At 39.8% G+C, this 21775-nt stretch overlaps 1 protein-coding gene across 2 annotated transcripts in view; it reads right to left on the bottom strand.

Annotated features, from left to right (window-relative positions):
* The window catches only part of HPGDS (hematopoietic prostaglandin D synthase), a 648072-nt gene that overhangs the window by 80783 nt on the left and 545514 nt on the right, over positions 1–21775 (bottom strand). For both annotated transcript variants that reach the window (XM_044061059.1, XM_044061060.1), the window contains exons 5-6: positions 17525–17634; positions 3174–3272 (exon numbers count right to left, since the gene is read on the bottom strand). In XM_044061059.1, the coding sequence (XP_043916994.1) occupies positions 3174–3272; positions 17525–17634 (209 nt within the window). The remainder of the gene's footprint in view (positions 1–3173; positions 3273–17524; positions 17635–21775) is intronic.

Genomic DNA, 21775 nt, shown 5'->3' with positions numbered 1-21775 from the left:
TAAAGTGAGAGTTGTTTTGAGTATGTTTGGTGGGTTGGAAGATGAGTAGTTTAGTTTAGTTTTGTTTGGGTTGAGTATTAATTGGGCATTGGATAACCAAGTTTCAACAGAGGAAAAGGCTTCCTGTGTGAACTTTTGCAGTTTGGGTAGGGACTGGGCTGAGCAGATGATGGTTGAGTCATCTGCGTATTGTATGAGTGAGCCATGTTTGGTGGCAGAGGCTAGATTATTGGTGAAAACAGAGAAGAGTAGGGGTCCAAGGATGGATCCTTGGGGAACCCCTATGGAGACAGGTAGTTGGGGAGATATGTCATTCTGCCATACAACGGATTGTTGGCAGTCAGACAGGTAACTCTGAAACCAGTTGATGACTGATTGAGAGAAGGATAGGTTACTGAGGACAGAGATGGGTTGTTTGTGTGGGACCACGTCAAATGCTTTAGATAGGTCTAGGAAAGAAGCAGAGGAGAGATAGCCATTGTTTTTATGCTGAAGGATAGTGTTAGTAAAGGAGAGTAAGGCAGTGGTGGTGCTATGGTTTGGTCGGAAACCATGCTGAGTATTGGAAAGGAGGTTGTTAGTAAGGAGGTAGTCTGAGACCTGAGAGTGTATGCATCTCTCTAGTATTTTGGAGAGTGGAGAGAGAATAGCTATGGGGCAGTAATTGGTTAGACCTGTGGAGGGTCCGCCTTTGTGGAGGGGAATTATATGTGATACTTTCCACAGTGTGGGAACGTAACTTTCTGACAGACATCAGTTAATTAAGATGGATACTGGGTAGGCCAGAGCATCAGCTGCGATTTGTAGGTAGCTTGGACATTAGCAGAAAAACGTGAATGTCATTCACTCCTATGGGATTATTTGTGGTAGAAGTAAGTGCAGAGGAGCCGTATTTGTGAGTGTGTGTGTGTGCATATCTGTGTGTGTGTGTACATGAAAGTGTCTGCCTGGATAGTTGCATTATGGGAAATAGGTAGTGGATGCCATGTGCGCGTGTGTGTTGGGGATTGCACGGAGATATCTGCATGCATGTGAGTGTTTCTGTGAATGCTCCTTCACTTAAAAAATGATAAACAGCCTGTAGTTATCCTATGTAAATTACAACAGCTTCCTGTGTGTTGCCTTCTCATGATTCATTGGGATAACAACAAAAGGAAAGCCTGCAAATGTTAAATAAAACAGTGAAGAGGTGCATACTGCTGCTTTGAGAGTGGAACAGTAGATATCAGTAATGTAATGTAACTAAATTATTTGTTTAATTCTGGCAGGCAACCAGATATGGCTTTGAGGAATTATTGACTAAATAAGGGGTAAGGGGAACTGGCTCTGGATGAAAACGACTTGTTGTTTGCTCAGTGTACAGTCGGACTTTAAGAACTAGTGTACATTTATGTGAAATGAGTTGGAATATTTACTCTCTGGTTACTGTTTGTATGAAACAAAGGTGAAACTGTTTCTGTTTTTGAACGATTTCCTTGACTTTCCCTCACATTTTTGACCCTTGCCATATGAAATCTGTCTGTTTCTTAGCAAATGATTGAGGGCTGCATCACTAAATGTTGGAAGGGGTTACTGGCTGTGGATGAAAGCAATACACCATCTTGTTGTTTGTTCCTTTTAAAGTATGTCTTAACAGAACTTGTGTGCATTTCTATTAAATAAGTTGTAATATTTATTCTGTAGCTGCTATTTGAATAAAACAATGTTGTAACTGTCCATGATTTTGTAGAATGTCCCTGACTTTGTCTCATATTTTTGATGGGAGCGACTGTGGATGAAAGCAACTTATCAACTTATCATTTACTTATTTTAAAGTCTGGTGTTACAGCAGTAGTATGTATTTGTATGAAAACTAGTTGGAATACTTCTTCTCAGACTACTGATTTGTGTGAAACAACATTAGAACCGTTGGAATTTTCCCTGATTTCTCAGAATGTTCTAAAGTTTGTCTCATATCATTGATCTATGTCTCATACATTTTTCTATTTTCTGGCAAATCATTGATGATTGCATTCACTAAACAGGGAGGTCTGACTCTGGATGAAAGGAACTTGCCTGTTAACATTTCCTGAATTTAAAGTCTGCCTTTACAGGACTAGTGTACATGTGATTGAAATAAACTGGAATATTTATTCCATGATTACTGTTGGTGTGACAACATTGAAACTGTCTGATTTCACAGAATATCCTTGATTTTGCCTCATATTTTTGGTCTAGCAAATTATTTATGATTGTAGTAATTAAATAAGGGGGGGTGGCTGTGGACAAAAGCAATTTGCCCTCCTGTTATTTAGTTACTTTAAAATCTTGTTTAAGAGGACTAGTGTGCAGTTGCATGAAATAAGGTCTAATATTTATTCTCAGGCTACTGTTTGTATGAAACAAAGTTGAATCTCTTCCTCATTTTGATGAATGCTTCTGACTTCGTCTCAGACTTTTGTTCTGCTCCTCATAAACTTTGTGTTTTGTATTTTTTAAATATTTGATGACTGCAGTCACTAAATAAATAACAATCATATGAATTTTTAGAACTTTCAGAGAATACATGTGAATGAAAAAACTGTTATTTTAGCAACTTTCTACACATGTAAGAACAATACTGAAACATCTACACTTAGCTTTGGCCTTTGTCTCTCAGTATGCTTTGGTTTTGCCTCCAATTCTTTTGCAAATAGGTTGGAGGTATTATTTTTTATCGGCATCAGATAAAAGTGGCTATAACTGCTAATGCAAACATTGTTATTATAGCATTTTCCTAAGAAATAAGAACAATATTTAAAATCTGTTCTGATTCTAAGGCTTTTGTGACTGTCTTAGGACACATGAAATAAAACACTAAAATCAATAGCTTAAATTAAGCAGGATGTATCTGTAGAACAGTTTTAACTTCCCCACTCTCTTCTCCATTAATCACTGTTTGAGAGCTCTGTTTGTTATGGATGACCAGTTCATTTTCTTTAGAACTAGAGAGCAAATAAATCAACTTACAAAATACTTAAAGTTTATCTTCTGGTAAAAGTATGCACATCAAAATGAATGAAAAAATAAGTTCTAAATTACAGCATCAAATAGCATAAACCGTTATGTATAGGCAAGTGAGGGTTGTTAGGAATTAGACAAAATGCAGTTATCATCTTCATAAAAGTGATTACTGCATGCATTTCTGTACTTACCGATTCACCAACGAACCACTGTCGGTCACCTAGGTATTCTTCCAAGTCCTTAAGCACATCAGGAGCCACATTGGCAAAAATGTTGTCTATTATCTGCTTCTGCAGAGATAAGCATAAACAGTGTGGGCATATTCTGGAATAAACATCAGGATTATGTCTGGTAAAAAGTTATGCTCAGTACATACTATGATGGATGACTTACCACGAATATACTGCAAACATGGGTTGATAACAATAGAGTTCATTCATGGTTGTCCTAGCTGGCTAGTTCTATTGTCACAATGTATGTATATGTTTGTGTATGTAGAAGTCACAGTGCAGCAACTATCCCTCACTGGATAAAAATTGCAGTCATAAGGCCGGATTCATAATGGTTATCATAAAGTGTTCACTATGTGTATACTTTGTTTACACTTTATGAATTCAAGAACATCCCTACCACAATGCTTGTGCTGTATATTCACTCAGAAAGAGTATACTAAGTGTATACATCATGCACACTTTTTGGTCACCTTTAATCCATCCTATAATTTATTTAAGTTTATAAGGTTACAATGAATAAAAAGATGTTGTATATTGCCAGAATCTGTTTCATGTATCTTCCTGTTTCCTTATCTTGCTGCTTTGCTTTATTGTGGACAATTCTAGTTTTTTCTATCTGACTAAATAAAAAAAACTTGTTATTTAACATTCATCAATGGGCTCAATGGCAAGTAAAAGTAAGGAAGGACACATTGTGCACCGGTCTCTTACCTTATTATAGCCTGAAAGGTGCAGATAATCTGTTATTTGTAAACACTGTGGCCAATGGATAATTGTATGGGGCTTTTACTGCTGTAACAAATGTGGCTGGAAACTACATTACTGTTATAACTTTTCACAAAATAGCCAACTTGATGCAAATCTTTCAGAACAGCATTTATGGACTCAGGATATTGTATGTATGTGTGTGTATGTGTGTGTGTGTGTGTGTGTGTGTGTGTGTGTGTGTGTGTGTGTGTGTGTGTGTGTGTGTGTGTGTGTGTATATATATCTATATTTATATATGTATATGTAAGTTAGTTTGATTCGAGTGAACTGCCATAATGTCAAATGATTATGCTGCAGACATTTAAGACTGAAAGTACAAAACTTTGAAAAATTATAGTAGCTGTCTTTCAATTATATGAAGTTTGTGTTTTTAGTTTTAAGTTCCAAAGAAACCAGAAGTTTTATGAGGAACAGATAAGAAATGCTAGGTAAAAAGTCTGGACTTTCTTTTTAAACACTGGGCAGTTGCTAAGTATGTTTTGCAGTACAGATGGGAGTGTGATTTTGCTCTTTCCCCACTGTAGTGTTATCTCAGAGTTGGTATATTTTATATATATATATATATATATATATATATATATATACATACATATATATATATATATATATATATATATATATATATATATATATATATATATATATATATATTTATATATATATGTATATATATATATATATATATATATATATATATATATATATATATATGGATCTAGGACATTTGCTCGAGTGAGCAAATGACCGAAATCCAAATGGCGGCATACTTAGAAAGTGCTTTTCGAAGAAGCACTTTTGTGTAAGTATGTCTGTTGCCGTGGCTGTACTACAGTGCGGGTAAGGGAAATTTCCCTTTTCCCCACTGTAGTGCGGTCTCAGAGGAAGAATATCAAAGTAGGGGCGTGCGGGGGTGAAGGCCCCCTGCTAAAATGTAAATGTAGTGTTTTATTTTTTTTTTGTAACACGCTTTAATGAAAATGCATTTTCGATAAAAGCGCTTTCGTTAAAGTGTGTTCGGTTATTATGGATTCGGACATTTGCTCACTTGAGCAAATGTCCTAGATCCATATATATATATATATATATATATATATATATATATATATATATACACACACATAGATAGTTGCAGTCAGTAAGGGTGAATGCACCAAAGAGCAATACAATGGAGTTTGGGAATTTGCACTTACTCCACTGTTATGCAATCTCATAGTTTGTATATATAATTAGTGGGGTGTGGGGGTGTGCAGGGTAGGCTTGCCCACTTGCAAAAAGACAACTGCAAGCTGAGCATTATGTTTTCACCGGGTCTATATTATATAGTTGAAGCTTTAGGTAATTGAATACCTAAAGGTCGACACCTAAACAGCAAAAGCTGTAAACATCGAACGCCCACTTCTGCAAAATCTTTCACAGGGAAAGAATTTGCTTGGCTGGAGAAAAAAAGAAAAATTTCAAACCCTAATCGAGTGGGGGGCTTCACCCCCCCCACACTCCTCCCCTAACTAAATATAGCAACTCCAAGATCGCTCTACATTTGAGAAAAGGGCAGATTCCCAATAACGGCCAAGCAAATTCTTTCCCTACAAAAGAATTCTCGGAAGTGGCCATTCAATGTTTACAGTTTTCGCTGTTTGGGTGTCGAGCTTTAGGTATTCAGTTACCTAAAGTTTCGATCACCTAATATAGACCTGTGCTCACCCACTGATACCAAATTGCACCAATAAGGGATGGAACATACACATACCAGGTGCACTGAAAACAGTCCTAAGCTAAATGCAGAGAAGTGCAGCATAGTAGCATGCAGTGAATAAAGCTGCTACCACTTCATATCTTATATGTGTTACCCCTCTGCAGACAGATATGGTGATAAGAGACCTGAGCAGTTTTGTAGACAGTTCTCTCATTTGAGCATCATGTTACCAACATAGTCAGGAAGTCCTTCTGTCTGTCACAGTTAATTTCCAAGGGAATATCTTCAAGATCCAAAGAAGTCATCTTACCATTGTACTCTTCCCTTATCAGACCTCTCATCGAATACAGTACCCCATTTGATGTGTACAAATCCAAGCATGTCATTCAAGTATAAAGGCCCCAGCAATTTTTAACTAAGATAATTAAAGGCTTTAAGTTGTTCAGCAATCCTGACAGGTTAGCATAGCTCTCCTTGTACTGCTCTGGGTGGCCAGTGTTTCAGATTTTGAGCTAAGACAGACCCAATCCTAGATGAACTCTTAGCTCTTTGCAAAACAAGTGGCCTCTATAAACACACATACTAAAGGTCTAAATCTACACCACGAAATAAACAAATCTGGTCGCCACTGTGGCATACACTGATAAAGCTCTAACTATGGCTCTGTCCACCCAGGTTCATTAAACGCTTCTTTTAACGATAGAGCAGCAGGGAGGGCGGGAGGGATGGACTTTCATCACTGATGCTCCTTTGGGAGTCATGGTTCAAAGAGTGGAGTTCCCTTGAAAATTAAGAGGCAGTCATGGGAGGCATGCAGGGAAGTGGGTAGAGCATTTTAAATACCCCACTAGTATGGTAGAGGAGGTGACCAAGTCCCCAGGATGCCTTTAGGATCCATGACTGGCGCCAGCAATATCAGAGCAAGTCCTGGGGGGGAGGGGTAGAATACAAGCTGATAGGCATGGCATGGATGTAGGCAGTGGGGACCAGGTCAGTAAAATGATTTCCCAAAGGGGGACCAAAAACAAACAAAACAAAAAAAGAAATAGTAAAATGTTGCTGGAGGAATAGGCTCTTAAGTCAACATATCTCCATTCTGTGGAATGAGGCACCATTACAGGTAAAGGAAAAAGCTTATTTGTCTATGTTTTAAGGCCATTCTTGACAACTGAATGGCTACACACACATTTACACTTTTATTTATGCACACCGCTGCTTCCTTTGGGAGGTGAGCACTATTAAGTGCTTGTAAAGAGTGGGCAAGGGCTTTTAAGTGTGCCTACATAAAGGTGTATATGGCCAGGCATATTGGTTTCTGTCATCACTTGCCTAGTGCTATTCCCATGCCCCTTTGTATGAAAATAACTCACAATGGATCTTCCTGAGGAAAAAAAAAAAAAAAAGCAGCTGAAACTGGCAGAATAAAGGAAGAAGGAATTTTCTTCATTCTTTCAGATAACAATCTGGCACAAAGCCGAAGGACAATGCTTATTAAGGATAAGGTGATTGCTGCTTTCCAAAGGAGGTCCTTTTCAGACTTAGATAATACAGTAATTTTGAACACTGTGGAAGAAGGAAAATTAGCGTTGCCCCTTTGTGAAAGGATTGAAACAAATTTAGCAAGTAAACAAATAACAGTAGTCGTGGGACATGATATACTTTTGAATTAAAGTCATTTAGAGCAGAAACCTTCCAATTTCGGGCACTTTTAGAAATATTATTGAATTCCTTAGTACATATACAGGTGTCTGTGACATGATCTATGATTCTGATAAAGAGGGTAATTTACAAACCTCAAGAAAGCTGTTCACCTGCAAAAAATGTTTTGTATATTTCATTCAACGATCACTGTAAAGCTTTGTGTAAAAATGTACTAATTCTGAATTAATGCCCCTTAACACTAGGGGTGCACTTTAACAGCAATAGTGGAGTGAAGAGCTGGGATTGTGGCCTGTCTCCTTTTCTGTTTGATCCTATAGGCTAGGTGAATTCCATGCTTGTTGTGCAAGGCACATGATCTGGTATCAGCCTCTGTAAATACAACAGAGATTTTTCATTTTGAAATGCACATAAATTTTGATGGGGACTCTTAAAGGACCACTATGGGCAAATGATGAAAAAAAATGTGTTTTTTATCTTGCCATGAATTACTACCCCTCCTAAAGCTGTCTACAGCAAACAAAGTGCTCATTCCTAATTTTATTTTATTTTTTATGCTTGTCTGCCTCATGGGGGCAGACATCCTGCTGTCCCAGAATGCACTATGAGAGCACAGAATGTAAGAATAAGTAGCCCTACCATTTTTTGTCAGACTAGACTTCCATTCAATTAGAATGAAACACCTGAAAAAATGACAAGTTTTAGAGTCTGAAGATCATGTGTCATTGACTGGTCTGCACTGAATTTTACAATTTTTTTTTGCTGATGTACTAAATTCATATCCTACCCCTTAGGAATGCCATCATACTGGGGATAGAGTGCTCCCTATCTGATTCTATGCCACTAATTTATTTGTTAGGGATGCCCACTACATCAGGACCAGGTGATGGTATTTACAAACATTCACATTAAATGAACCTGGTATATATCAACAACTGCGCAGCCCACTGTGTACTTGCCAAATACAGCATTTTTCTACTCTGGTCCTCCCTGACCACTCAACTTAAATCCCTCCTCCCATTATTCTGTTGACCCCTCTCTTTCCCCCAGAGTCAAACATCTTACTCAATCCTTGGGTATTTGGATTGAGCAGATCTGGAACAGTGCTGTCAACTACCATCTGTGATGAAGATCAGGGCTTTCTTTTTAAAGCCCTGCCTCCGCTGAATATGTTTGTTGGAGCTCAAAGGGTTGGTGTGCAAAGGGCTTTTGAGATGAAGAGTCTCACATCCATATGATGTGAGTTGGCTTTGCTCCCCTTGTTGACAGGTCCGTGTGTGATTGTCAGTTTCTACCAGGGATTCTATGACAGAATGTGTGCCCCAGGCTAAATCATGAAAGCATGATGGTCCATAATCATATTCTTTATCTTTTCTTTCTCCAAAGTGTACATGTTCAGTACCTTCAGTTTACCTTTAAACATCAATTATCACCATCTAATAGTTCTAAAAGTATGGCAGCTTTCTTCTGCACCAACACCAACTACTTGATATCTTTGTTGTTGTAAGTTTTCCAGAACTGTACACATTATTCCAGAGGAGGACTGTCGGCGAGCTGTACAGTAGAATAATTGCATTTGCTTTCCTTGAGTCTATATGTTTACCTAACAATCCACCTTCCTACTAATGCTTCACACAGACAGTTCACACTGAGCTGCATGACTGAGTTAAGAGTCAATGTGTTCATTTATTTATTTATTTAAATTTGTTAACTGGGGGTACAGTGATGCACTGATCACAAATGTCCACTTTTAATCTCATCCCAGGAAAGCATTAAAGCTTCATAATTGCAGAGATATTTTGCAAGAGGTAAAGTATGTATAATTATATAATCATTGAGAATGTACAGGAATTATATACATAATAAGAATAATACATAATAATAAAGATAAACCTAGACATCTGTAATTTCTGTAGAGCCACAGAGACAAGTAAGCAAGTTTATAAAACATGCATTGCATTGTTATATTAATATATCGTTTCATAGAGGGTTATATAGATGGCTGAGACAGTTTGCAATACAGACCTTGACTTTGAAGTGCTTTAGCAGTGCGTTAGTATGACAAGAGTTTTGAGTACAGAAGGGTTAAAGCAGAGAAATAAGGAGGGCGTCAGTTGGTGGGAGGTTATGGCTTGATTAGGTGATGTGATCTGAGATATCACATTGGCACTGTACCATTTTCAGGAGGTGCATTTTCAGCTGAGAACAGAATTTTGGGAAAGAAGATTGTTTTTAAGTGAGGTGGGTATGGCTTCCCAGATTGTGGGACTTAGTACAGAGGAACAGTGATTACTGCATTGGAGTTTACTTTGATGAGACTCATTATAATGAGGGTGCATAAGAGTCAAGGTTATTATACTTGTAGGTTAGCAAGTCACATATTAGTCTGGAAGCTAGTGGAAAGAAAGTTTGTTTTGTAGTAATTTAAAAAGTTATGATCTTTGAAAGAGATCTGCCCTTTGTTTGACAGGAAGTCGTTTGGCATTTTGTAGTGTATCGCAACAGTGGTCTTCTTTTGTTGAGTATATGATGAAAGTACAGTTGTGTACACTTACCATAAATGTAGATGTTCGAGTGTCTTCACTGTTGCAGTCATGACTGTAGGGTTCTCCCCTGCCGGCAGGCAGTCCTCAGTCAGCCAGAATCCCAAAGTCTGGGTCCGGCGTCGGCTGTTCAACCATGCTCCCTGATGTCAGAGCGCCAGGAGTACAAAGCTGACAGCCGACGCCATGTTCTCCAGTTTTTCTTGCCCCAGATGTCAGGAGTCCCAAAATGAAAAAGGTCCCATATCCTTTGCAAATACACCTCAGAAGAATGGTGAAAAAAGGAACCACACAAAAGTAAAAATAAGAGGGGACAGGAGGGAGGGAAACTCAGACTGCAACAGTGAAGACACTCGAACATCTACATTTATGGCAAGTGTACACAACTGTACTATGTTCATCGTGTTTCACTGTTGCAGTCATGACTGTAGGGTAGAATCCCAAAGCAAAAAGAAAGGGAGGTGGTCATAAAGCAGAAGGGGCGGCTATAAGGCCCTGCAAGACTGCAGAAGCAAAGCCTGCCCTAGACTTAGAGTAGAGAGGTAGATTGTAGTGCTTTGAAAAAGTATGCACTGAACTCCAAGTTGCAGCTTCCAAAATGTCTTTGGTAGGAACTCCCCTGAGGAAGGCAGCAGAAGTGGCAGCAGCTCTGGTGGAATGAGTCCGTATACTCCCTGGGATTTGCTTTCCATGGTGTGAATAACAAAATCTGATTCCATGAACAATCCATTTAGAAATGGTCTGTTTTGAAATGGCTTTACCTTGGGAACTTGAAGCATAAGAAACAAACAATTGCTCTGATTTTCTGATGTCCTTGGTTCTGTCCAGGTAAAAACGTAGTTGTCTGTGTACATCCAAAGAATGTAAGATCCTTTCCCCTTTATTTTGAGGAGAGGGGAAAAAAGTTGGCAAGTGGATAGTTTGATTTAAAGCCACTTTGGAAACCACCTTAGGCATGAATGTAGGATTAGTCCTCAAAGACACCATGTCTTGATGAAAAATAATATAAGGTTCCACAGCCATAAGAGCTTGCAACTCTGAAACTCTCCTGGCAGAGGTCAGGGCTAACAGGATGGCTGTTTTCCAAGATAGAAACTTGATGTCAGAAGAGGCAGCAGGCTCAAAAGGAGGTAAAGTGAGCTTTTCCAAAACATAGTTGAGATCCCAAGCAAGAATGGGAGGAGATCTAGGAGGTCTTAAGTTCTTAGCTCCTCTGAGAAACTGTCTCATGAGCTGGTGGGAAAAGATTGGAGGGTCAGTATTATAATGAGCGGAAATAGCAGAGGCATGTATCTTAATGGAAGAGAAAGAGAGACCCTTATGTAAGAGATCTGTTAGGTAAAGTAAAATCAAAGGAATGTTTGGAAGAAGAGAATCAGAATCCTGAGCCTGCATCCAGGAACAAAATCTTTTCCATTTTCCTGCATAAGATTTTCTAGTGCTAGGACGCCTGGCTTCTAAAATGACATCCATAACCTGCTTGGGTAGGAGAGAAGGAATCAAAGGCCCTGAATTAACCAGGCTGCCAGGCTGAGAGTGCTGACATGGGTGTGTAGAACCTGACCCTGATGTTGGGACAGAAGGTTCGGAGTCTGTGGTAAGACCCAAGGGGGCTCCCGACATAGGTTTTTCAGAGTAGGGTACCAAAACTGTCGAGGCCAATTTGGGGCCAACAAGATTATCATCTTGGGCCTGTCCTGTTTGATCTTTAATAATACCCGTGGAAGAAGAGGAAGAGGCGGAAAGGCATATCCCGAGAGGTTTATCCAACTGAAAGATAGTGCATCCACTTTCCAAGCTTGTTCGTGGAAAGTCCTGGTGCAAAAATTCTGTAGTTGATGATTGAGATGGGATGCAAAGAGGTCTATGTGGGGACATCCCCAGACTGCTGTTATCATCCTGAATATTTCAGTGTCCAGCATCCACTTGTGTGGATCCGAAAGGTTTCTGCTCAGACTGTCTGCCAGGAAGTTTTGCTTCCCTGGTAGAAACTGAGCTTGAAGGTCCAGATTGCAAGCTAGAGTTGTGTTCCATAGATCCATGGCTAGCCTGCAAAGGGGGTAGGAATGAGATCCCCCTTGCTTGTTTATGTCCCACATAACTGTGGTGTTGTCTGTCCGTATCAGTAGTTGTCCTGGTTGTAGAAGATTCCTGAAGGCCATTAGAGCTTTCTGAATGGCTAACATTTCCTTTAAATTGATATGCAGGTGCTTTTGATCCTTTGTCCATAGGCCCTGCAGACAGTTGCCCTGAAAATGGGCTCCCCATGCATAATCTGAGGCATCCGTGGTTAGAATCTGAGTGGCAGGAGGAAGACAGAAGGGTTTCCCTTTGTTTAGAGTACATGCCTTGGACCACCAAAGGAATTCCTTTTGAAGACAAGGCAGGATGGAGATCAGTATGTCTAAACTGTGGCAATGCTGAGACCATACACTTTTTAGGTACCACTGTATTTTCCTCATGTGTAGTCTTGCATATGGAACGAGAAGGATGCAGGAGGCCATGTAACCCAAAGCCTGCAGGAATCTCCTTGCAGATAGCTGAGTTAAAGTTGCCAAGTTTTTGAACATTGAAGCCAGCTGAAACTGTTTTTCATATGTCAGAAATGCCATCTGAGTTGTTGTGTTTAAAGAAGCACCCAGAAAAATTATCTGTTGTGAAGGTGTCAAATATGACTTTTTTATGTTTACAGTGAATCCCAGGAACTTGAGGAGATCCTGAACAAACCGTAGATGCTGGAGTAAGACCTCCTTGCTCTCTGCCTGAATAAGACAGTCATCCAGATAAGGGTAAATTTGAATTCCCCTGAGTCTGCAGTAAGCTACTACTGGAGCCAGGCATTTGGTGAAGACCCTGGGTGCAGTAGACAATCCAAAGGGCAGCGCAGAGAATTGAAAGTGCCTTGATCCGACCTTGAACCTGAGGTATTTTCTGCATTCCTGCCTGATGGGAATGTGTAAATACGCCTCCTTTAAATCCAAAGTTACCATCCATGCATTTTTGGACAGCATTGGAAGTAGCTGCTGTAAAGTAAGCATCTTGAATTTTGGAATCTCTAGAAAGGTGTTCAAGACTGACAGATCCAGGATGGGTCTCCATGAATTTTGCTTCCTGGGGACTAGAAAGAGCCTTGAGTAAAAACCATGTCCCATCTCTGAAAGTGGAACAAGTTCTATGGCTTTCATAGCCAAAAGAGCTTCCACCTGGTTTAAGGCCTCTGTCCATTGATGTTTTGGAAGGTCTGGCCATCCGCTTGGCCTTGGAAGGGTATGAAAATGGAATTTGTAACCTCTTGAAACCACATCCAGAACCCACTTGTCTTGGGTTATATGAGTCCAATTTTGATGAAAAAGAGAAAGTTTTCCTCCGAGAGGGGCTTCCAGGCAAGAAGTGCCTGCAGCCCAACAGAGGGAGTCATTGAGTCTGTTTCCTATGATTTTGTGACCTGTCCTCTCCTCCCCTGGGGGTTGAAGCAGTCCACTGTCTTGGTCTATAAGAGGCTTGTGTTTGAGGCCTTCCTCGGGAGTGTCTGTATCTACCCCTCTGAGGCCTGTCTGAATTGGGAAAGGACCAATTTTTTGTAGGCCAATTCCTGCTAAATCTGGGTGGCTGTACTTGTAAGAAATCTTTAACTGTTTGCATGGATTTTGCCTTGTCCTCCATCTTTTTAATCACCTCTTCAGCTTTTGGTCCAAACAAAACATTATGTTGAACAGGAGCATCCAATAATTTAGCTTTTACTTGTTCTGGCAAATTTTGTTCCTTTAACCATGCATGCCTTCTAATTACTGTGCCAGAGGCAGCAGCCCTACAAGAAGCCTCCAAGGCATCAAATCCACAGTGTAAACCATGCTTCCCAACTTGCTCAGTGGCATGCATTAAATCATGTAATTCCTTATCATCTGCACAGGCAGAAATGGAAGTAAGCTTTTGTTTTAAAACAGACAAGAGAAATTGCTGGTATTTCAGCATATGAAACTGACAGTTTAAAGCCCTAATAGATAAAGTAGCAGAAGTGTACACTTTTTTGCCCCATCTTTCTAAAGATCTAGAATCCATCTCAGTGGGAATGGGGTTTTAGCAGAAGCGGCCTTAACTCCCTTAGGACCCTGAGAAATGGTTTCAGGGTCAGCAGTAGGGTTCTTGTATAGAAACTGGTAGGAATCAGGAACCCTGTAATATCTATCAGGCTTAACAGGAGCAGGAGGAAAAGAGTCAGGGGTTAAGTTAGCCTCCGAAAAAGCATCATACACAATATCCAAAACAGGAGGAATAGCCAGGGGTCTATGTTGGGGAAGAAGAAGAAAATCCCTTAGTCTTTTCTTAGATTCCGAATACTCCTGTCCTTCCCAGTGGAACTGTTCCCTCATTTCATGCAAAGTTTCCCCAAAAGAGAAATCCTCAGGGGGAGAAGCTGAAGGAATGGATTCCTCAGCATCAGAATCCTCATAAGGAGGGAAAGAAGAAGAAGAAACTGAAGAAACAGAAGCCTGATCAGAGGAATCATAATAAACTTCCTGCCTTGGCCTTTTATCTGGAGGGGGATGTGAAACCCTAATCATAGTAAGTAAATCCTCCGCCATCTTAAGTAACTGTTTCTGTGACTTGGGAGACGGTTCAGAAGAGGCCTGTGTTGCAGTCTTTGATTTGGAAGGAGTCTTTGCCTTTGTCTTTAGCTTTGCCTTTATTAGAAGCTGAGTAGGCCTGAAAACCCATTCGGAAGCTGGTACCTGCACAGCGGCTCCAGACCCATCCGAAGGAGCATTGTCCGAAGGTCTTGCAATAGAAATATTCATAGGCCTTGTTGGCTCCTCGTGGGAGTCCGTTTCGGCCATCGGTTCCGAAATGGCCGATGACAGGGGCTGCAAAAGTGCCTCACTGACGACGGCCGAACCTGAAGCTGGCTCCGATTGTGCAATATCGTCAGATTTGGACCTCGGAGGCCTATCTTTGTCCTTGCGTCGTTTGTGAACTCCGGTAGCCAGAACCGTATCCGACGACATTTTGTAATTAAAACTCCTACCGAAGTAATGAAAAGCAAAATCGTACCTTCGTTTAATTGTATGTTGATTGAATCTAGCACAAAACCGACAACTAGCTACGTCGTGGTCAGGGCCTAAGCAAGGAATACAGTAAGAATGAAAATCCTTATGAGGTATTTGCTTCCCACATGAAATACAATTATTAACTTTTTCTGACATCGGACTGGAGCAAGAAAAAGTTTCCCCAATGGGGTACTTAGCTTTGAGTGGAGAAGAAAGTCTTGAGACTGAAGTTTTTTCAGAAAAGATTGTCAGGAGTCAGCCGACCGGCACTTGCCAACTGCTATCACTGCACGGCAAGAAAGACTGGAGAACATGGCGTCGGCTGTCAGCTTTGTACTCCTGGTACTCTGACATCAGGGAGCATGGTTGAACAGCCGACGCTGGACCCAGACTTTGGGATTCTGGCCGACCAAGGACTGCCTGCCGGCAGGGGAGAACCCTACAGTCATGACTGCAACAGTGAAACATGATGAACATCCTGCATATTTTATTGGTGAATTAACATTGGTATGTACTTTACATGTTCCATTTCACTTACATGTTCTTGTTTTCCAACATTAAGTTTAGTATTACTGATTATTAGATGGTTTAGCTTCCTCTGAAAGGGCTTTGGGGCAGCTGATTAATAGAGATCACAGATGGAACAGAAAACTTCATCTAAGCATCTTCTTATAGTATGTAGCAGGACTTCATCTCATATCTGTTTTCATTGAAGCATTCATTTGTCCAACCTGATCCCTTTTCCGTTAATCATTTGTGCAACTAGCTTCTTGTAATAATGGAATCTCTAGCCAGAACTCTAGTCTATTTCTTAGCATGCTCAAGACTTTGTAATTACTTTGCACAATTCCTGATACTTGATTTGTTGGTAATCCATTACTGGGTGTGGGTAATGCTGAGTTTACCTACAAATGGTGTGATTGACTACAAGGGCAAAACTTGAGTGAACACAAATTTAAGCTATCTGTGGATATAGCAGCATTACCTACACTCAGCAGTGGATCACTGGCATTATGCAATGCAGTTACTTAAAGAAAAGACATTGCTGAAGTATTAAAGAAACAGTATTGTATCTCCAACCTTCTTGATATGGTACTGCTTTTTCTTGTCTTTCCAAACTTAGGAGGTTATTAACTAGTTTTCTACACATACTTTGGACAAGTGCATGCCAATCTTTGCATTGTACATGTGGCAGAATGCATTTTTTTCTTTCCTGGGAGTTAGGAGTATGCATGCATCCCACAGTTTACACAAGGATAGGGGTCTGCATATGTCCCACTGTTTAGATGAGGATGCATGCAGACCTCTGACGTCCCATTAGTGAGTTACATGTAATTCTTTTAATATTTTGGGACTCATTTTTTTTATTATGTCTGCATTTGGTGAGGCTGAATGATTTTCTTCTACCCTTCTGGTAGCTGAATTTATTTTCTGTGCTTAGTAGAGGAGAGAACATGCTGGCTATAGCTATTCATTTTAATAACGGCAGCCATGCGGATTTATTCCTATAGATAATGCTGGATTTATAATGGTCACAGTGATTGCTTTGTCTGCTCAGAATGTAGCATCTTCGCTAATAATTCACGTTGACGTATTGTTTTAAGCTAGAGTTGATGACTGGCATTGTGTAAGGAGATTTAATATAACAAGGGATGATTATTGGACCAGTAATGGTAAAAATTTCTTTTTTTGCTGCTGCAGATCTTGTGTGTATGTGTGTGTGTGTCACGTGTGCGAGTGGAGGGGGGGCAAACTAAAGGTTATGGATTGTGATTTATGATGGAAGACACGAGTGTCAGGAGGTAAGCATGACAGAGGAATTTGTGTATCACAGACTATATGCCAAAGATAAAATAGTCTAATGTTAACTTTGTATGAGATGTAATCGTCATGTTCTGGATGAAGGGTTATATACTGTTGAAGACAGTTTAAAACTAGCAGATGTTGATACAAGACAATGTTGCAAGGATGGAGAAGACATCATAGTAGAATTATGGCTTTCTTTCCTTTGGTCACTTTTGTATCATGGGTTCAAGTATGTTTCTGTAAGTTGTGTAGATATTTTTGAATGGGTCATAACAATGGAAACAGAAAAAAGTTAAAGTGGAAGGGAGTTAGGAAGGCAGAAGGTAGGGATATAGTGGTGCTGTAACCAGGGTTATGGATACTGTTAGGGTCCAGCCAATGAAAATGTCAAACAAAAATGACAGGAGTCAAACAGTAAGACAAATAAGTTACTGTATATCCATTAGTGGCCAACCAGGATAGCTAAAAAGATAGCAGTGTAGCTTTAACAACACAATCACCCAGTTTTAGTCAAACCACCAGTGAAATCTTGGAAGGAAAACAGAAAAGTACTTCAAGAAAGTCAGCAGTGAGTTTTAAATAATGTATGTAATCAATGTGCTAAACTGATGTTCAGTTAGGCAGGTATCAAGCTCATAGAAAAATTGATGGTCAGGTGTGTCTTCATTTTAGCAGCATGCTTTGTAATGGCAACCACACACACACACACACACACACACACACACACACACACACACACACACACACACACACACACACACACACACGCTGAGCTGCATTAGTGTTATTACATACCTTTTTCTCTTTATCTTGTTCTTTCCAGGGAAACAGGCTGGCTAAATCATTGATGGTGTCTGCAAGGGCATCAACCTGAGCTTTTTCCAAACTACTTTTACCATCCAGTCCTGGAAAATAAAGGCACAAATAAACAAAAATAAGATCTAATCTTTCAATAGTCAATGCAAGTTTTGCCTTCATTCTGACCAGGCTCATTTCCTTTGTTTATTCTCAGCTGGGAGCAATGCCCCCCCTGGGGCAAAACATATGTATCCACTCCTTCTTCTATTCCTCCAGCCTATCTCTGCAGTTGCCTGTGACCTAAACCAGAGTGGATTCATGTTAATAAAGACAGGGTCTTAACCTATTCTTCTTCTATTTTTTTCCCATTGGACTTTTTTTTCCTCGGTCTGCTGCAAAAGTGCAATCTCATTTGCTGTGCTAACCCTCCCCAGAGGCACTCCTTGTGCACAAAACATCCTGCATTTTGTGTCACTCCACATGCACTTCCCTCTGTTCTTTGACATGGAATCAAATGCTGGACCACAGATATCACCTTCCCAAGAGAAGAACTGCTTCTTTGTGCATAGGTGCACCATTGTGGGTGTCTTATGAAGCAGAAGGTGTGCACCTGTATCTCATCTTGTACAGCATTTGTATTTGCTGTCTTTGTCTTACCAGCTTTCCAGGATGTGTGATATATTACTGCACTGAAAGCTATATGCTTGTCTCTTACAAAGAGCCATCCTATCACTTCTGCTCAGAGTAGTCAGGGAGACTGCTAAGCAAATCTGCAGTCATTCAAGATTCCTGTACTCATATATTTTATATATGAAAAGCACAATTTTACCATAAAAATAAAAGCATAGATTGCAATAGCAAAAAAATATTGGAGATGCCAAGTTCACTTATTTTACTTGTATAATTTTGAGATTCACTGACAAATCCTATTTTCTTTCCAGAGCATAACCCCCTTACTGTCATTTCCCCATTCAGTTCCTTGATGTTATTACTTTATTTTAATTAATTTATTTATTTTTTAGTTATCTTTGGTTGACCTTCTTTCATTCCCAGGCCTGCTAATGCTGACTGTGCATCTATCATGTGAAACAGAGGATGTTTCCAGAACATTTTGTTTATAAAAAGGTACTTCTCCCCATCCTCTCATTACTGTCTGTTGTGTTTATTTTCAAAAGAAGCTTTCAGTTGAATCTTAAGGCACATGAATAGTTCTTCTCAATTGTAATAAAAATGCACCTCTAGCTGTTTGCCTGATCACTACAGAGTTACACACATTACTTGGTAAACACTGTTTCTACAAATTAATTAGTATCACAATCCAATTTGCTGTTAAAGATCCACTGAAAGACACCAGCATATGACATATTAAACTCAAGATAGCTCTTCAGATTTTGCTGCTGCCCACCACTGTAGTGAACAGCTGTTCAAATCCCACTCCTGTGAAGTACTAAATCACAGAGACCATAGTCATACAAAACTGTAAAAGTAACTATGAGACAGCAAGGTTAAGTCCCTTGCTCTGATGACCTGGTATAGCAGAATTTCCCTTTCTGTTCTTAATATCCTTAAAGACAGGGACCACAGTAAGGAAGTCAAACAGCTGTGTAGACAACATGGTTGTGAAGGCTGATTTTGTAAATTTGACTGAGATTCACATCTGTTTGGGGGCACTATGATGGGGATCTTCTTTCCACCAAGGTGCATTGAGCATACAGCTGATCATAATAAGTTGAGAGGCACAGAGGCTAACAACTCTGCATGGAGGGTAACAGAGGTTATGAATCCCACAAAAAGGTTTTAAAAGGAGTTGTTAAATCCCAAAGCTTATCTCACTGACACTATCCATCTCAAAATTGTAGTGCTGTTTATAATGTTTCAGCAAATGTAAATGATATAAAATGTTTCAGCCTTTAGTTAAATTATAGATATGCCATCTTCTGTCGGTTATTACTGGAATGTACTGTGATGCAGAGTAAACTTTGCTATATCATAGCTTTCCAACCTATCTGCAACATTTTCCTGACCATCTGCAAAATAAGTAAGGAAGTACAAAATGTGGTTGATTGAACTCTGCTTCAGAATGCAAAGGATTGTGAAAATGCACCTGTTTTTTAAATTTTTTAAATGTATTTATTTTTTAATGAGTATGGGAAATGGTCTTCGTGAATCTTTTCAGCCCAATGTAGCATATATATATATGGCAGGCAGTCCACTAATATGTTTGTGTGTGTGTGTGTGTGTGTGTGTGTGTGTGTGTGTGTGTGTGTGTGTGTGTGTGTGTGTGTGTGTGTGTGTGTGTGTGTGTGTGTGTGTGTGTGTGTGTGTGTGTGTGCACGTGTACATGCGTGCATGTGTGTGTGGGTATGTATATGTGTGTATGTCTGCAGGTGTACTTGGTGTTCATGAAAGAGATCACTGACTTCAACATGTAGGCCATTAGGAACATTCCTTTTTTTTTATAAGATTAATGAAACTCTGGCATTTTTGAATGAATTTCATCCATGTTGATTTATTTGGAAAAATTAATAGACGGAGCAGCACGAAGCAGCAAAATCAGGGGAAGTAAAGTGGTTGGAGTTGGGGAGAGGTACTATATGTGTGTGTGTGTGTGTGTGTGTGTGTGTGTGTGTGTGTGCGTGCACTTCTGTTTGTTTCTATGTATGTATGTGTGAGTTTGCTTGTCTATTTGTTTTTGAATGTGTGTGTGCTTCTGTGTATATGTCTGTGGGTCTGCCTGTATGTGCTTCTTAATGTGTGCCTGAGTGTTTGTAGACATTACATGTTATGACAATTACATATACTGCATCATCTGAAACATTAGGTGGAGGAATTATTTTACATCAAAAATATAAAAAAACTATATATAGTAATTAAAAAATAAATGTAAAACGATTTAACAGATAACCCATTTTCTAAGTGCAATAATGGCATCCAGGGTGTGTGTTATTGGTGAAATAATGCTCTCCTGGTGTCTCACAGACAGGACCCAGGAAGTTAGAATTGGGCAGTCCCCCTCTACAAAGAGGCCAGTCACAAGTGAGGTCCCTCAGGGAACAGTCCTTGGACTGCTCCTTTTTGGCATTTACTTCTCAGAAGTCAAGGCCAATGTCAGTGGTCTCTGGCTGACTAAATTTGCAGATGATTGCAAATTAGGAGCTGTCATTGAATCTCACACTGACACAAATGTTCTTCAGGAGGGGCTGACACAGCCAAACAACTGGTGTCAGAGACATGGACTAATATTAAATGCCAAGAAATGCATAATAGTATCCTTTGGGAAGTCATCCATCCCTGGTAACTATCATATTGACAACACACCCCTTAGAGTTGATCCAGTAGTCAGAAATCTATCCTTTGACCATTACATGTCTACAGTAGTAAGGAAATCATTCTATCTTGCACAACTTATAAAAAGGTATGGCATCTAAGTCCAAGGAGATCATTCTTCCACTATATTCGGCATTCATCAGAACTATCATTGAGTACAATGTCCCCTTTGTCATGTACCTAGTCAGGCATATCCAACAATTGGAATGTCCACAGAGGTTCCTCACTAAAAGAATGCAGGGCATAAGTAAAATGTCCTATGCAGACCATCTCAAGGTCCTACCCCTGTATTTTGTCTCCTACAAGCTTTTGAGGGGAAAACTATGTCTGGCATACAGGGTATTGTCAGACCCCACTCTGATGGACCTTCTGCATATCCACAAAACAAACAGTACAAGAATTATCCATTCTAAAGACTTAAACCTTGCCTGTGATAAAAATAAGACCTGATGGAGAGATAGATATGTATCCCAGAGACTACCCCATCTATGAAACAGGCATCCCATCCATGTGAAGCAGAGTTCCTCTCTAACTCAATTCAAGTGCAACTTGGGCAATTGGATGGGAAACCTGAAATTTGCCCATGGTTTGGCACCTATGTCTCTAATGGACCCAGGCAACCTGTAAATGGTTCATCTCCCAGGCCCCTGCTTGTAAATGTTTCATCACCCAAACCTCTGCTTATACTTATCAAGAGTATCAGAACTTGTCAGAGATTTGGGATGCATAGCTAGGCTTAAAAAGGCCCTTATGAACCTATATAGGCTCTCTGCATTATCAGGCCTCAGAACACTTCTTGTCATGCCTTATTTCCACAATAACACACACCCTGTCAGGCAATATGCTTGCACAGTAACACTCCATTCTCACATACCCATACACATACAGTTACTCTAGGGAATATTACTTATTTAGTTCTTC

The sequence above is a fragment of the Protopterus annectens genome, chromosome 2.part0 (genome assembly GCF_019279795.1).
Source record: "Protopterus annectens isolate FY-2018-M chromosome 2.part0, PAN1.0, whole genome shotgun sequence".
In the NCBI taxonomy this organism is placed as follows: Eukaryota; Metazoa; Chordata; order Ceratodontiformes; family Protopteridae; genus Protopterus; species Protopterus annectens.
This window is presented reverse-complemented; position numbering and strand designations above follow the sequence as displayed.